This window comes from Heterodontus francisci, chromosome 8 (assembly GCF_036365525.1).
Source record: "Heterodontus francisci isolate sHetFra1 chromosome 8, sHetFra1.hap1, whole genome shotgun sequence".
Taxonomy (NCBI): Eukaryota; Metazoa; Chordata; class Chondrichthyes; order Heterodontiformes; family Heterodontidae; genus Heterodontus; species Heterodontus francisci.
The window spans coordinates 72,848,033-72,865,265 of record NC_090378.1 but is presented as its reverse complement, the minus strand read 5'-3'; the positions used below and the strand labels follow the sequence as shown (position 1 = coordinate 72,865,265).

The following is a 17,233-nucleotide window of genomic DNA, read 5'->3' as shown; positions in this document are numbered from 1 at the left end:
ATAATAGGGGTTATCACTTTACTTACGTTTAAAACTGAATTGACAGCCAAACAAGGACTTGAATCATTTATTAAGTTCTGATGTTTGTTTTGCTACTGAGAATGTTAAATAGTCTTAAAAAGGGGAGGAAATGTCAAGGCAGAGTATTTCTTGTTCAAACTACTTCACATGTCCGCATTAAACAAAATATTATATCATTGCATTTCTTGTGTGTATCATCCTTGTCAACAATCACCTATGCGCTCAAGCCAATTCATTTTATTCTTCCTTCTTGGTTCAAGTGGATCAAGTAAGCAGTATGTATATTTAAAAAAAATACACATACTTGCATGTTGATAAATATTCCTTCTCTCTGGCCTCTAAACCCATTCTCTCCATCACAAATGTTCTTGTCTCTATTTTTAATCACTACAACTATGGTCTCTGATATTTTGTTGTCCTTTTCTCTTCCTCCTAAGTTCCTTATTCTTAAGCAGGACCTCAAAACTGGAAAGCTCCTTGCCTTCTTCAGTCTGTTTTTCCTCCTACTATGGACATGGTAACAGTACTAAGAATATCATAAGATGATTAGGCGGAGTCAGCATGGTTTTATGGAAGAGAAATCGTGTTTGACAAATCTATTAGTATTTTTTGAGGGCATAACTATCAGGGTAGTTAAGGGAAAACCAGTGGGTGTAGTATCTTTGGATTTTCAAACGGCATTCGATAAGGTGCCACCCAAGAGGTTCTGACACAAGATTAAGGATAATGGGACTGGGGTAGTATATTAGCTTGGATTGAGAATAGGTTAACAGACAGAAAACAAAGAGTGGGAATAAACGAGTAATTTTCAAGTTGGCAGGCTGTAACTAGCATGTCATCACAAGGATCAGTGCTTGGGCCTCAGCCCAAGAACAAGAACAAGAACACACAAATTATAGCAATAACTTAGATAAATTGAATACATCTAAGTTTATTGTGATACAATATTATGAAAAAGAAATAGTGTTCAGTTGCTGAGTGTATACAAGATTGAGAGCGACAGACTTTTGGACTCTAAGGGAATTAAAGGATATGGGGATAAGGCGGGAAAGTGGAGTTGGTGTAGAAGAGCAGCCATGCTCTTGTTGAACGACAGAAAAGTCTCGAGGGGCCATATGGCCTATTCAAGCTTTTATTTCTTGCGTTCTAATGTCCTACAATATTCATGCTTTTAAAATCCAAGCTTAGTGTCACCTAATCATTACTTTCAGATTTACCTAATCTTATATTTTACTCTTTTGAATTTTGGTAATCATTTGACTGATCACCCAGGTTTCTCAATAAAAACAATTTTTTTTTTAATTGATTTTTCTTGTTCACCGATACTAATCTAGGCACATTTCTACAATTTGGATATTAGAACATTATACAACCTTTTTTTCCACATGGGAACAGTTATAAATGTGAAATTACAATACATCCAATTTTGAAAGGCTGATTTTACGTATAAACCTTCAGTGCCATTCAGTGTTTCGGTATTCTGCAACACAACTCCCAAGAATACAGGACTAATCACAAAGAAAGTACATTTTGATGAACATGTAACACACACACACGCACACACAACAATTCAACTCTGAGCTGTGTAAATTAGTGATGAAATATTCATGTAAACTAACTTGATTAAAAAGTTCCATTTTCATTTTATTGTCCACTAGCCTCTTGGTTGTCTCTTTTTATCTCTCTGTAGAGGTAGTGTCTGGCCCTCGCTCAGCATCAACTAGTCTAGGTCTCACCATATCAGGAACTGTGTTTGCAAGCATACATCCCTTCACTCTTTCCTCCACCCCTATTTGAAGTTTATTTCCATCTCATCTTTAGCCTCATCCCAAGGTCACATATACTCTCCTCTGGTAGAAAAAAAGGAGACTCCTTACAGACTATGTTTGACCAAGAATAACAAGAGAAGCCTTTCTGAAATAATTTGTTCAGATTGGTATGTATTTTCAAAACTGGACAACAAGTTTACACTGAATTCCTTTTTAAACACTGCACTAAAAATACATTTCCAAGCACATAGAAATTCTGGATGCTGTGATAATAAAATAAATCATGGCATCTGTAACTTCTTTGTCCATAAAATGGTGGTGATTGATGACTAATGAGCATGCTGCATGAGGCACAGGTTAAGATGCTTCTCTTCAGTTGCAGTAATGTATCTAGGATTTCAGTAAAGCTTAAAAGTAGACATAAAATATTTTCAAACGATGTCCAGATAAACTGTGGGGAAACAACAGTACAATTGCTAATTCTATTCTTTCAAACTTGTGCTATATCATGTGATTGCATTTTGATCTGTGCAACACTCGGGTGAACTACTGGTGATCATGGGGTCTCACTGTGTCACAGTGGTGACTGCAATGTGAAGTGATGAATTACGCCCGACATAGAAGAGTATTGTGCACCATTAAATTATGTTGCTTTTAAGTGCCATGTGGGTAGAATGCACTGGTACAAATATGCTAAAGCAGTCTGAAGACGAGCAAGTTCAGAGAACTTTCAACGTTCTTGTTGATGACACAACTGTTGAATAGTAAGAATTAAATTATTCTACTATATACAGTGAAACACCTCACTTCTGAATTCATTTAGGATTGTTAAATTTTAAGCTTATTCCACAAATTCATAGCTGTGAAAATATACATAATTTACAATTGTGCAATCACGTGTTGAATCACTATGTAGCTCATGCATTTTAATAAAATGACATGCACAGGCACTCAAGCATAAAGCTGTGGAAAATGGTCTTTAAAAAAAGTAGCTGATAACTTACTTTACAAAAAAAATTAATCACAAGCGAATGCTACTAAAACTCAGAGGACTAAAGCCCAAAATATTCAAATACTCAAAATAATGGGAAATGGATGAAAGTAAAAATTCAAGTAGCAAAATAATGTCCTGAGTAAAATATATTAGCATCTGAAACCACCTGCATTACTTCAGTGCTTGATCTGGGGGGGCTTCTCCATGGGACAGTTGGGCCACCAGCATTAACCCAGGAATTGGAACGATCTAGTCCCTGAACAGGTGAACGAAGCAAATGGGAGAGGGAATTTAAAAACATTTAGCTGGATGTTGTCTTCATTTCTCCAGAAATACACAATGTACAGGGAAAATGTACTTAAAGGGTCCACTACAGATTAACCACAACAAAATGTAGTTTTCTCCCATCCTCGCCTAAAGATGTTGACTCTTTCTGGGGTTTGATTCCCCATAAGTGGGGAGCCTTCCTTTAACTTGCTCAAAGTAGCCATTCTTCGTTTTGACCATGGAAGTTGAAGGGGGTTCAGGGAGAGAGCAATAAAGTAGAACCAGGTACTAACCCCTATGTGATGTCCACACATATACACTTTCCAGTCGGAGCCACAGGGTGCTAATCACAAGCAAGAATCTCACTGATTTTGGCTCTCTTCCTAGCAGAGGGCCATGAGTTACAATATGCAGAATACAGATAAAATCTTCCTGATCTGCATGGCTTAGAACTAGGTAGTTCATTTACTACCTGAGCTTCTGGGGTAGCTATAGAACAATTTAGTTATTAAAATAAGCAGAGGTTTGAAATCACACAATATTAGCATTGAAAAATAGTGAATTTTATGCAAAGATGTTGAACAATTTAAGTGTCTTCATTAAAATATAGCAGACAGATTAACACTACATAGCATAATTTCAATCCTATCAATTTCCTATCACAGGGTTTAAGAGGGCTGCAAACACACAAAATAATTAGCTAATCCAAATCTGGAGCTTGGATGAAGGATAAGGCAGAAAAGTATGTCAATTAGAAAAGGAGAGGGTATTCTCAACAAGCTTTCTAACTACTGTGGTATGTAGAATTCTGTTCTACTTTATTGTAAAGAACTTTACATGTGAAATCATAGTATACAAATTCCATTTGAAAACTACATGTAGTTTAAATCCTTATTATAACTATCAGTGCCAACAAGTAAAAGGAGGCCATTTACCTTGTTGCCAATAATTGTCCTTACTTCATCATCTGGTGAGGTTGGAGTACCTGAGATATCAGGGTTGCTGTTACTGAGACTCCTGGACCGACTGAGGCTCAGGCTGGCCAGTCTTGCTGCTGAACGTGCCATCGTAGCATAATGCATAGATCCACCCAACACACAGCTACCAGGACCTGTGGCAAGGATTCAATATGATCAGCATGTATCGTTTCAAACTCCCATGTAAATTCAGGGATGTATTGCTATCTATCTGGCAAATACAATGCAAGGCAAGACACAAACTATTGGCCGGGCCTACATGTGACTCCAGACTCACAGCAATGTGGTTGGCTCTTAAGTGCCCTCTGAGCTGGCCTAGCAAACTGCTACGAAGTCAATAAGGAATTAAACTGGATGGACCATGTGGCATTGACTTAAGCACCAGAAACGACAATGGCAAACCCAGCCCTGTTGACCCTGCAAAGTCCTCCTTACTAACATCTGGGGGCTTGTGCCGAATCATACCTTACAGGCGATGTCCCAGATACCAGCATCAAGATCCTCGGGTGTGTCCTGTCCCACCAGCAGGACAGAACCAGCAGAGGTGGCAGCACAGTAGTATACAGTTGGGAGGGAGTTGCCCTGGGAGTCCTCAACATTGACTCCAGACCCCATGAACTCATGGCATCAGGTCAAACATGGGCAAGGAAACCTCCTGCTGATTACCACCTATTGCCCTTGCCTCGGCTGATGAATCAATGCTTCCCCATGTTGAACACCACTTGGAGGAAGCACTGAGGGCGGCAAAGGCACAGAATGTACTCTGGGTGGGGGACTTCAATGTCCATCGCCAAAAGTGGCTCGGAGCACCATTACTGACTGAGTTCTAAAGGATATAGCTGCTAGACTGGGTCTGTGATAGGTGGTGAGGAAACCAACAAGAGGGAAAAACATACTTGACCTCGTCTTCACCAATCTGCCTGTCGCAGATGCAACTGTCCATGACAGTAAAGGTAGGAGTGATCACCGCACAGTCCTTGTGGAGACGAAGTCCCGTCTTCACACTGAGGATACCCTCCATCGTGTTGTGTGGCACTACCGCTGTGCTAAATGGGATAGATCTCGAATATATCTAGCAACTCAAAACTTGGAATCCAAGAGGCGCTGAGGGCCATCAGCAGCAGCAGAATTGTACTTAACCACAATCTGTAACCTCACGGCCCGGTATATCCCCCACTCTACCATCACCATCAAGCCGGGGGACCAACCCTGGTTCAATGAAGAGTGCAGCAGGACAAGCCAGGAGCAGCACCAGGTACAGCTAAAAATGAGGTCTCAATCTGGTGAAGCTACAACTCAGGACTACTTGCATGCCAAACTACGTAAGCAGCATGTGATAGATAGAGCTAAGCGATCCCACAACCAATGGATCAGATCTAAGCTCTGCAATCCTGCCACATCCAGTCGTGAATGGCAGTGGACAATTAAACAACTAACTGGAACAGATAGCTCCACAAACATTCTCATCCTCAACGATGGGGGAGCCCAGCATATCAGTGCAAAAGATAAGGCTGAAGCACTTGCAACAATCCTCAGCCAAAAGTGCCGAGTGGATGATCTATCTCGGCCTCCTCCTGAAGTCCCCAGCATCACAGATGCCAGTCTTCAGCCACATGATAGCAAGAAACTATTGAGGGCACTGGATACTGCAAATGCTATGGGCCCTGATAACATTCTAACAATAGTACTGAAGACCTCTGCTCCAGACCTTTCTGCACCCCTAGCCAAGCTGTTCCAGTACAGCTACAACATTTACCCAGTAATGTGGAAAATTGCCCAGGTATGTCCTGTACACAAAAAGCAGAACAAATCAAACCCAGCAAATTAGCGCCCCATCAGTCTACTCTCGATCATCAGTAAAATGATGGAAGGTATCGTCGACAGTGCCATCAAGTGGCACTTGCTTAGCAATAATTTGCACAGTGATGCTCAGTTTGGGTTCCACCAGGCCATTCAGCTCCTGACCTCATTACAGCCTTGATTCAAACATGGACAAAACAACTGAACTCAAGAAGTGAGGTGAGAGTGACTGCCCTTGGCATCAAGGCAGCACTTGATAGAGTATGGCATCAGGGAGGCCTAGCAAAACTGGAGTCAAGGGAAATCATGGAGAGAACTCACTGCTGGTTGGAGTCATACCTAGTGCAAAGGAAGATGGTTGTGGTTGTTGGAGGTCAATCATCTCAGCTCCAGGACATCACTGCAGGAGTTCTTCAGGGTAGTGTCCTAGGCTCAACCATCTTCAGTTGCTTCATCAATGACCTTCCTTCAATCATAAGGTCAGATGTGGGGATGTTCGCCGATGATTGCACAATTATCAGCACCATTCGCGACTCCTCAGATACTGAAGCAGCCCATGTAGAAATGCGGCAAGACCTGGACAATATCCAGGCTTGGGCTGATAAGTGGCAAGTAACATTCGCGCCACACTAGTGCCAGGCATTGACTATTTATAGAAGAGAGAATCCAACTATCTCCCCTTAACATTCAATTGCATTACGATCGCAGAATCCACCACTATTAACATCCTGGGGGTTGACCAGAATTTGAATTGGAGTAGCCATCTCAATACCATGGCTACAAGAGCAGGTCAGAGGCTAGGAATCCTGCGGCGAATAACTCACCTCCTGACTCCCAAAAGCTGTCCACCATCTACAGGCACAAGTCAGGAGTGTGATGGAATACTCTCCACTTGCCTGGAGGAGTGCGGCTCCAACAACACTCAGCAAGCTTGACACCATCCAGGACAAAGCAGCCCACTTGATTGGCAACCCATCCACGACCATTCACTCCCTCCACCACCGACGCACAGTGGCAGCAAGGTGTACCATCTACAAGATGCACTGCAGCAACGCACCAAGGCACCTTAGACAGCACCTTCCAAACCCATGACCTCTACCACCTACAAGGACAAGGCAGCAGATGCATGGGAACACCACCACCTGCAAGTTCCCATCACAATTCTGACTTCGAACTATATCACAATTTCTTCACTGTTGCTGGGTCAAAATCCTGGAACTCCCTTTCTAACAGCACTGTGGGTGTTGGATTGCACACATGGACTGCAATGGTTCAAGAAGGCAGCTCACCACCACTTTCTCAAGGGCAGTTAGGGGTGGGCAATAAATGCTGGCCTAGCCAGTGACACCTACGTCCCATGAATGAATAAAAAAAAAGATAATGAGACAGGTCACAAGCTATCAGTCTGGGGAATGTGATCTCAAATGGAACACATGTAATCAATGTAGGGATGCAGAATGAGATGGGCCATAGGCTATCAATCTGAAGATGCTAGGAGAGATAGTCATGAACTATTAAACAACACAGAAGGAGCCACTACAGTTTGGTTCTATCAGAATTTACTCTTTGGTTCCAGTTTGTCAGTAATGTTGCAAGAGTCACCATTTTGACTTCTCTCAATTCTCTCTCACCACCCATTCAAGGTGCTGTGTCATAATAATGATTAAAATGAGCTCCCTGTATACACTGACCAAGGGTATTAAGTCTGGAAATGGGAAAAGGGGGCTGGGAACATGTTAGCTAAGTGACTGCACGAAGAAGGGGTGAAAAATTTTTTAAAACACAATGGAAGCCATTAAATGGAGTCTGTACTCAAGTGGCAAGGCAGCTCTCAAACTGCAATGTGTTGAATAACCAAGTGAATGTGCTCTTGCTTGAAATAGCTTTAACTCTATTTGGCACTCCAAGCCATTTGAGATGGCTCTTCACCGTAGCTGGTGCTTTTATATTATTCTTTTTAGTTAAGTATTAATTAATGTATAATATTAATACAAGCTAAAATATTACAACCAGCCCAGGAAGACAATTAATATAAGTACAATTTGAAAAATAAATCTATTAACACATGCCAAGTGGGTTGTAGACACAAAAGGAAAATGGATTTTGCTCTCACCTGGTGACGAGGGGCTTGACTCTGTGCTCGGAAGACGGAAAACATAGTAAATGTAGGATGCTAGCAAATTGTTTCTGCCATGCTGGTCCTGGCTTGTTTCTAAATTTTTGTGAAGTCTGTTTACAATGGATGTCATTGCCTCAAAAGATGGCTGTCCCATGTTTACTAAAAGAAAGAATTTATGGGCACAAAGTTACAATCCACAGGTAATGAAACTGTTATTCAATCTCCGTCTGCTAGGAAAGTCCTGTTCCCTAGGTTGGATGACTTTAGGTTTTCAGTTCATGAACTCTTGACAATGAAACAAACAATAATACTACAGTAATAAATATCTTCAAACATTAGCACCAACTTTATCTCTGAAACACAAAAATAGGCATTCAAAATCTAATTACAATTGAAAAAGACACAAATATTTATGGTTGTGCTTCCTCCCCCATTTTGTCTCTTCAATTTTGTCATTTTTTAATGCCCAATTTTCTTGAAAAACTTAAATTTTACCGCCGCCCCCCCCACCCCCACCCCCACCAAGAAAATCTAATCAATTTGCCTTTTCACAATTGTCAAATTGTATCTTTAGAAACTTTAATTTACCATCTTGGCCTCCTGATTACCACTGTCCATTTTGGAGATGGGAGCAACTATACAAAAGTCAGCCAATGAAAGGTCCAGATTGGCATTGTTACCAAATATGTACAATCAAGTCAAACTCTTCACATCAAACATAGAAGGCAATCTACCAACAATTGAGTTCATTGGCAGATGAATAAAATTTGTCCATGGCACTGGAAGGACTGATTGTTAAAAAAAGGCAGGGCAAGGAGGAACGAGCAGGATAGACAAATAGATGGGAAATGCAGTCCAATGCAGAAATATGTAAAATGATGCATTTTCGAAGTGAGAACAGGGAAAGAAAATGCAGCTTAAATGGTAAGATTCTAAACAGAGTAAAGAAGCAGAAGAACCTTGACATTGAGGTAATTTGTGGTGGCAGTGCAAATAGATAAGGCCCTATAAAAGCAAGCAGAATTTCTGATCTTGCATCTGCAAGCATAGAAGACAAAAACAAGGGAGGTGTTAAAATGTCATGGGTCTACAGTAAATATCGTGGGCTTGGTGCCACTATTCACTTGCCTAATTGGACCTTGATTATAAATTGTTATTGCCCAATACCTAGTTAAAAAAAAATTATGACCAAGGGATAACATAGGCCCTTTTTTGTGTGTACTATGATCCATCGCAAAGAACTTTATTTCCATCTCTGTAATACTGTTCATCTCTGCCCCACCTCAGCCCATCTGCTACTGAAATCCTCAACTATACATATACTTGATATACATAAATGATTTGGAGGAAAATATAGGTGGTCTGATCAGCAAGTTTGCAGACGACACTAAGATTGGTGGAGTAGCAGATAGTGAAGGGGACTGTCAGAGAATACAGCAGAATATAGATAGATTGGAGAGTTGGGCAGAGAAATGGCAGATGGAGTTCAATCAGGGCAAATGCGAGGTGATGCATTTTGGAAGATCCAATTCAAGAGTGAACTATACAGTAATTGGAAAAGTCCTGGGGAATATTGATGTACAGAGAGATTTGGGTGTTCAGGTCCATTGTTCCCTGAAGGTGGCAACGCAGGTCAATAGAGTGGTCAAGAAGGCATATGGCATGCTTTCCTTCATCGGACGGGGTATTGAGTACAAGAGTTGGCAGGTCATGTTACAGTTGTATAAGACTTTGGTTCGGCCACATTTGGAATACTGCATGCAGTTCTGGTCGCCACATTACCAAAAGGATGTGGATGCTTTGGAGAGGTTGCAGAGGAGGTTCACCAGGATGTTGCCTGGTATGGAGGGCGCTAGCTATGAAGAGAGGTTGAGTAGATTAGGATTATTTTCATTAGAAAGACGGAGGTTGACGGGGGACCTGATTGAGGTGTACAAAATCATGAGAGGTATAGACAGGGTGGATAGCAAGAAGCTTTTTCCCAGAGTGGGGGATTCAATTACTAGGGGTCACGAGTTCAAAGTGAGAGGGGAAAAGTTTAGGGGGGATATGCGTGGAAAGTTCTTTACGCAGAGGGTGGTGGGTGCCTGGAACGCGTTGCCAGCGGAGGTGGTAGACGTGGGCACGATAGGGTCTTTTAAGATGTATCTAGACAGATACATGAATGGGCAGGAAGCAAAGAGATACAGACCCTTAGAAAATAGGCGACAAGTTTAGATAGAGGATCTGGATCGGCACAGGCTTGGAGGGCCGAAGGGCCTGTTCCTGTGCTGTAATTTTCTCTGTTCTTTGTTCTTTGTTCTATGCTTTTGTTACCTCCAGACTCAATTATTCTAATTCTTTTCTGGCCGGCATCCCATCCTCCACCCTCCATAATCTTGAGCTCATGCAAATCTATGATGCCTAACCCGCACCAAGACCAGAAACCTGTGCTCGCTGACTTACAAGTGGCTCCCCATCCACTAACACCTAAAATTTGAAATTTTCATCCTTGTGTTCAAATTTCTCAATAGCCTCATTTCTCCCGATAATTATAAAACCCTCCAAGAGCAGTTTCCCTCGAATTCAAGAAATGCTGGAACCACTCAGCAGGTCTGGCCGCATTTTTTTTTATTCATTCATGGGATGTGGGCGACACTGGCCAGGCCAGCATTTATTGCCCATCCCTAATTGCCCTTGAGAAGGTGGTGGTGAGCTGCCTTCTTGAACCGTTGCAGTCCATTTGGGGTAGGAATACCCACAGTGCTGTTAGGACGGGAGTTCCAGGATTTTGACCCAGCGACAGTGAAAGAACGGCGATATAGTTCCAAGTCAGGATGGTGTGTGACTTGGAGGGGAACTTTCAGGTGGTGGTGTTCCCATGTATTTGCTGCCCTTGTCCTTCTAGTTGGTAGAGATCGCAGGTTTGGAAGGTGCTGTCTAAGGAGCCCTGGTGCATTGCTGCAGTGCATCTTGTAGATGGTACACACTGCTGCCACTGTGCGTCGGTGGTGGAGGGAGTGAATGTTTGTAGATGGGGTGCCAATCAAGCGGGCTGCTTTGTCCTGGATGATGTCGAGCTTCTTGAGTGTTGTTGGAGCTGCACCCATCCAGGCAAGTGGAGAGTATTCAATCACACTCCTGACTTGTGCCTTGTAGATGGTGGACAGGCTTTGGGGAGTCAGGAGGTGAGTTACTCACCTCAGGATTCCTAGCCTCTGACCTGCTCTTGTCGCCATGGTATTTATATGGCTACTCCAGTTCAGTTTCTGGTCAATGGTAACCCCTAGGATGTTGATAGTGGGGAATTCAGCGATGGTAATGCTGTTGAATGTCATGGGGAGATGGTTAGATTTTCTCTTTTTGGAGATGGTCATTGCCTGGCACTTGTGTGGCACGAATGTTACTTGCCACTTATCAGCCCAAGCCTGGATATTGTCCAGGTCTTGCTGAATTTCGAAACGGACTGCTTCAGTATCTGAGGAGTCACGAATGGTGCTGAACATTGTGCAATCATCCGCGAACATCCCCACTTCTGACATGATTGAAGGAAGGTCATTGATTGAAGGAAGGTCATCTGTGGAAAGAGAAGCAGAGTTAATGTTTCGGAACTAGCAAATATTAGAAATGTCAAAGGTTATAAGCAAGTAAAGCGGGGGTGGGGCAAGAGATAACAAAGGAGAAGGTGTAGATAGGACAAGGTCACAGAATAGCTGACCAGAAGGTCATGGAGCAAAGGCAAACAATATGTTAATGGTGTGTTGAAAGACAATGCATTCGTACAGATAGGGTGTTAACGGACTGAAGATTGAACAGCAGCAAGTACAAACATGAAAAAAAAAAGTGGGTAAGCAAACTGAACAAACTAAGATGAAATGAAATAAACAAAAAAAATTTGTAAAAAGTGTAAAAAAAGAAAAAATAACTGAAAATAAAAATAAAATGGGGTGCCCGTTATGCTGTGAAATTATTGAACTCAATGTCCAGTCCGGCAGGCTGTAGTTTGCCTAATCGGTAAATGAGATGCTGTTCCTCGAGCTTGCATTGATGTTCACTGGAACACTGCAGCAAGCCCAGGATAGAGGTGTGAGCATGAGAGCAGGGGGGGAGTGTTGAAATGGCAAGCAACCGGAAGCTCAGGGTCTTGCTTGTGGATTGAGCAGAGGTGTTCCGCAAAGTGGTCACCCAGTCTGCGTTTGGTCTCCCCAATGTAGAGGAGACCACATTTTGAGCAGCGAATACAGTATACTACATTGAAATAAGTACAAGTAAATCGCTGCTTCACCTGAAAGGAGTGTTTGGGGCCTGGGATAGTGAGGAGAGAGGAGGTAAATGGGTAGGTATTACACCTCCTGCGATTGCAGGGGAAGGTGCCCTGGGACGGGGACGAGGTGGTGGAGGTAATGGAGGAGTGAACCAGAGTGTCGCGGAGGGAACGATCCCTTCGGAATGCTGACAGGGGAAGGGAGTGGAAGATGCGTTTGGTATTGGCATCACGCTGGAGGTGGCGGAAATGGCGGAGGATGATCCTTTGGATATGGAGGCTGATGGGGTGGAAAGTGAGGACAAGGGGAGCCCTATCACGGTTCTGGGAGAGAGGGGAAGGGGTGAGGGTAGAGGTGCGGGAAATGGGCCGGACATGGTTGAGGGCCCTGTCAACGACAGTGGGGGGGAATCCTCGGTTGAGGAAAAAGGAGGTTATATCAGAAGCACCGTCATGGAAGGTAGCATCATCAGAGCAGATGCGTCGGAGACGGAGAAACTGGGAGAATTGAATGGAGTCCTTACAGGAGGTAGGGTATGAAGACGTGTAGTCCAGGTAGCTGTGGGAGTCGGTGGGCTTATAATGGATATTAGTAGACACCTCCGCTCAGTCCGCAAGCAGGACCCCGAGCCTCCGGTTGCTTGCCATTTCAACACTCCCCCCTGCTCTCATGCTCACATCTCTATCCTGGGCTTGCAGCAGTGTTCCAGTGAACATCAACGCAAGCTCGAGGGACAGCATCTCATCTACCGATTAGGCACACTACAGCCTGCCGGACTGAACATTGAGTTCAATCATTTCACAGCATGACGGGCACCCCATTTTACTTTTATTTTTAGTTATTTTTTCTTTTTTACATTTTTTACAATTTTTTTTTGTTTATTTCATTTCATCTTAGTTTGTTCAGTTTGCTTACCCACTGTTTTTTTTTCATGTTTGTACTTGCTGCTGTTCAATCTTCAGTCCGTTAACACCCTATCTGTACTAATGCTTTGTCTTTCAACACACCATTAACATATTGTTTGCCTTTTCTCCATGTCCTCTTGGTCAGCTATGTGGCCTTGTCCAATCTACACCTTCTCCTTTGTTATCTCTTGCCCCACCCCCGCCTCACTTGCTTATAACCTTTGACATTTCTAATATTTGCTGGTTCCGAAGAAGGGTCACTGACCCGAAATGTTAACTCTGCTTCTCTTTCCACAGATGCTGCCAGACCTGCTGAATGGTTCCAGCATTTCTTGTTTTTATTTCAGATTTCCAGCATCCGCAGTATTTTGCTTTTATTCCCTCTAATTCTGTCCTCTTAGTCATTCCCCACTCCTTTTGCCACACCATTGGAGTCTATAGCTTCAGCCATCTCTGTCTTAAGCTCTGGAATTCCCTCCTTAAACCTCTCTGCTACGTTAAGATCCTCCTTCAAACCTACCTTTGACCAAGCTTCGAGTCACCCTCCTAATTATTCCCTTCTTTGGCTTGGTGTCAATTTTCATCTGAGTGCACTCCTCTGAAATGGCTTGGGATGTTTTGCTACATTAATGGAGGTATATAAATGTGAATGGTTGTATTAATCGCAATATTAGATGTATTAATAAATGATGTTAGGCCTTGCATACTTGTGTCTGACCTATTTGGCTCTGCACAAGAGAGATTTAGCTAATTGATTTAGAGGTCTGTAGCATTCCCATTGTTTGGATGACTGTTAGTATACTTTGGTAACTGAAATGAGCCACTCTTTAGTCTTTAAACATGAAAGGTAAATTGCATGCAATATTGCCAGAAATGTAAAATCTTATTTAAAATCCCACATAAGTTACCGTCTTCTAATTTGCTCACTGACATCTTTCCTGACTCATGCTAGGATATAATGCATCCTCTAAAACTTTACCCAAGAGACCATTACAAGCACATGTAGTAGCTATTTGCCAGCTATTTCACTGACATCCATATACACATCTCCACCTGCATAACTCAGTGATCAATGAGTAATGATCAGGAGCCCAGACTACATTTCCCCTCTGCTTCATCCAGAGTATGACTGGAACAATCCTAATACTGACATGGCTGAGATAATTAACTCAGTAGACCACACAATGCATTTGCCAACAAGGGTGCTATTGGTAAATGTTCTCAATTAAAAGAGAATGTATGATTGTGCTGTAGAAGTGCAGCCCATGACCAACTGAAGATGATAATCTCATGATTAGTTGACACATCCCTAGAAAGAGTCAGTATAAAAATAAGGAGCGACGCATTTGACGTACCAATCTGTCCAGCAATCACAGGAGGCCTCACAACCAACAAGACAAGTTTATCCAAAAGCTGGTGGAGGAATCGTACCACAGGCTCCAGCTGAGCCGAACTCAGGGCTGATATACTGTTCTTCAGCTCATTCTCCAAGTCATTCTCCAGAATTCTTAGATCTCCAATTCGCACAGGGAATGCATGCTCTTCCAGGGCATGGACCAGAGCAAAAAACTTGTCAAGGTATGGATCCTGTATCAAATATATAATGACTATCTTTGAAACCAAAATTATTTGCAACATATCTCTGATTTCAGAGTTTAAAAGTACAAAGGTATGAGGGCCAAGTTACAAACTTGTGCAAAATAAGTTTATTTTCATATATTAATCACCATCTCAATTCTTGCACTGTTCTATTTTGATATTATTTTTGGTCAATTTGTGTCCTTATCCCAATGAGGGATATTCATGCTGCAACTAGAATACATTTCTCCTGCAGCCACTGCTCCAATAACACACTGCAATAAGAAACTTCTCCTACCCACTCTCCTTACATTCTTAATAATGTTTAGTTGATGACTGCTCGTCACCAATCCAAAACCAGGCAAAATATTTTTTCTCTTCCACCCCATTTAATCTCTTCATAATTTTTAAAACTTTTATTAGATTTCCCCATAGCTTTATCTGTTTTCTGTGAAATTAATCCCAGTATCTCCAGTCTCTGCTCAATGTGTAAAATTACTCAGATACAGATCCAACCCATCAAATTAATGTCTCATTACTCTACTCTTAATCATAAGCAAAGTATTGGACAGAGTTATCATCGATGCCATCTAGCAGCGCAATCTTCCCGATGCTCAGTTTGGGATCTACCAGGACCACTCGGCCCTAGACTTCATTGCAGCCTTGATCCAAACATGGACACAGAGTTGAATTGTACAGGTGAGGTGAGAGTTACTGCCCTTGATATCAAGGCAGCATTTAGCCAACCTTCGCACCAATGAGCCCTGATAAAACTTAAGTCAATGGGTATCCAATTGTCCAATGGGTGGTGTTATACTTGGCACAAAGGAAGATGGCTGTGGTTGTTGGAGGCCAATCATCTCATCCCCAGACATCACTGCAGGAGTTTCTCAGGGCAGTGTGCTAGGCCAAAGTACCTTCAGCTGCTTCATCAATTACCTTCTCTCCACCATAATGTCAGAAATGGGATTGTTTGCTGATGTTTGCACAATGTTCAGTTCCATTTGGAATTGCACAGAAAATGAAGTAATTAATACTTGCCTATAGCAAGACCTGGACAACCACCGTCCCCTGACATTCAATGGTATTGCCATTGCTGAATCCCACCAACCCCCCACAACTTCAATATCCTGAAGCTCAACTGGACCAGCTACATAAAGGCCATGGCTATTAGAACATGTCAGAGGCTGGGTATTCTGCAGAGAATGGCTCACCTCCTGACTCCCCAAACCTTCTCCACCACCTACAAGCAACAAGTCAAGAGTGTAATAAGATACTCTTCACCGGCTTGGATGAGTGCAGCTGCAACAGCATTCAATAAACTCAACACCAACCATGATGAAGCAGTCCGCTTGATCGGCACCCCATCCAGCAGCTTAAATATTCACTCTCTCCACCACCAGCATACCATGGCTATAATGGGTACTATCCACAGGATGCACCAAGGCTTCATCAGCAGTACCTTCCAAACCCACAACCTCCACTCCCTCAAAGTACAAGGGCAACAGGTGCATGAAAACACTATCATATGAACATACGCACATGGAACTCACTGCCTGTAAGGGTAGTTGAGGCAGAAACCCTCAACTCATTCAAAAGGAGTCGGGTATGCGCCTCAAATGCTGTAATCTGCAGGGCTATGGACCAAATGCTGGAAGGTGGGATTAGAATGGGTGGATCGTTTTTCGGCTGGCACAGACACAATGCGCCAAGTGGCCTCCTTCTGTGCCTTAAACATTCTATGATTCTACGAATTAGGAGCAGGAGGCGGTCACTTGGCCCCTCGAGCCTGCTCCCCCATTCAACAAGATTGATCTGATTGTAACCTCATCACATCCAAGTTCCCCTCCATGTCATAAACCATCCTGACTAGTGCATCTATCATCATTCTTTCATTGTAGCTGGATCAAAATTCTGGAACTCACTACCTAACAACATTGATGGAGAACCTTCACCACACGGACCGCATCAGTTCAAGCTGGCAGTTCACCAACACCTTCTATAGGGATGGGCAATAAATGCAAGGCTTGCAAGCAACACACATATCCTGAAAATGAATAATAAAAAAACTATAGTTTCCCATTCCTGGCCTCATCCTGGTGAACTGATGATGCATATTCTCTCTGGCTTACTGGTCCTTTTTGTATTGGGGCAGCCAAAACTGCACACAGTACTCCAACTGTGACCTAACCGGCGCATTGTGTAAATTTATCATTACTTCTTCATTCTTGTACTCTGTACCCCTATTTATAGTATATATATTTTCAATTCTCTTAGTACCTGCCCATTCTTAGACCCCTCTCCCTGCTTATATTTGTGCACGTGAGCCCACACAATTGTTTTGGCCTCTTTAACTGATTCTCAATCCAATATATTTTAATAATTCTGTTATATCTCAGGAACAGAAAAGACCATCGGGCCCACACACGCTCATCCCATTTCTTTCTGGACTGGTTCCTGTATCTCCACATTCTGGCAGAGGCAAAAACTGAGATACCAACATGCAATTCAGGAATCTCTGTCAAAACTTTCTCTTTAAAATATATTGAAATAACGTCT

At 42.6% G+C, this 17,233-nt stretch overlaps 1 protein-coding gene across 10 annotated transcripts in view; it reads right to left on the bottom strand.

Moving 5' to 3' along the window:
• The window catches only part of dock7 (dedicator of cytokinesis 7), a 210,683-nt gene that overhangs the window by 100,378 nt on the left and 93,072 nt on the right, over positions 1-17,233 (bottom strand). For all 10 annotated transcript variants that reach the window (XM_068037333.1, XM_068037334.1, XM_068037336.1 and 7 more), the window contains exons 20-22: positions 14,452-14,683; positions 7,942-8,106; positions 3,987-4,162 (exon numbers count right to left, since the gene is read on the bottom strand). In XM_068037333.1, the coding sequence (XP_067893434.1) occupies positions 3,987-4,162; positions 7,942-8,106; positions 14,452-14,683 (573 nt within the window). The remainder of the gene's footprint in view (positions 1-3,986; positions 4,163-7,941; positions 8,107-14,451; positions 14,684-17,233) is intronic.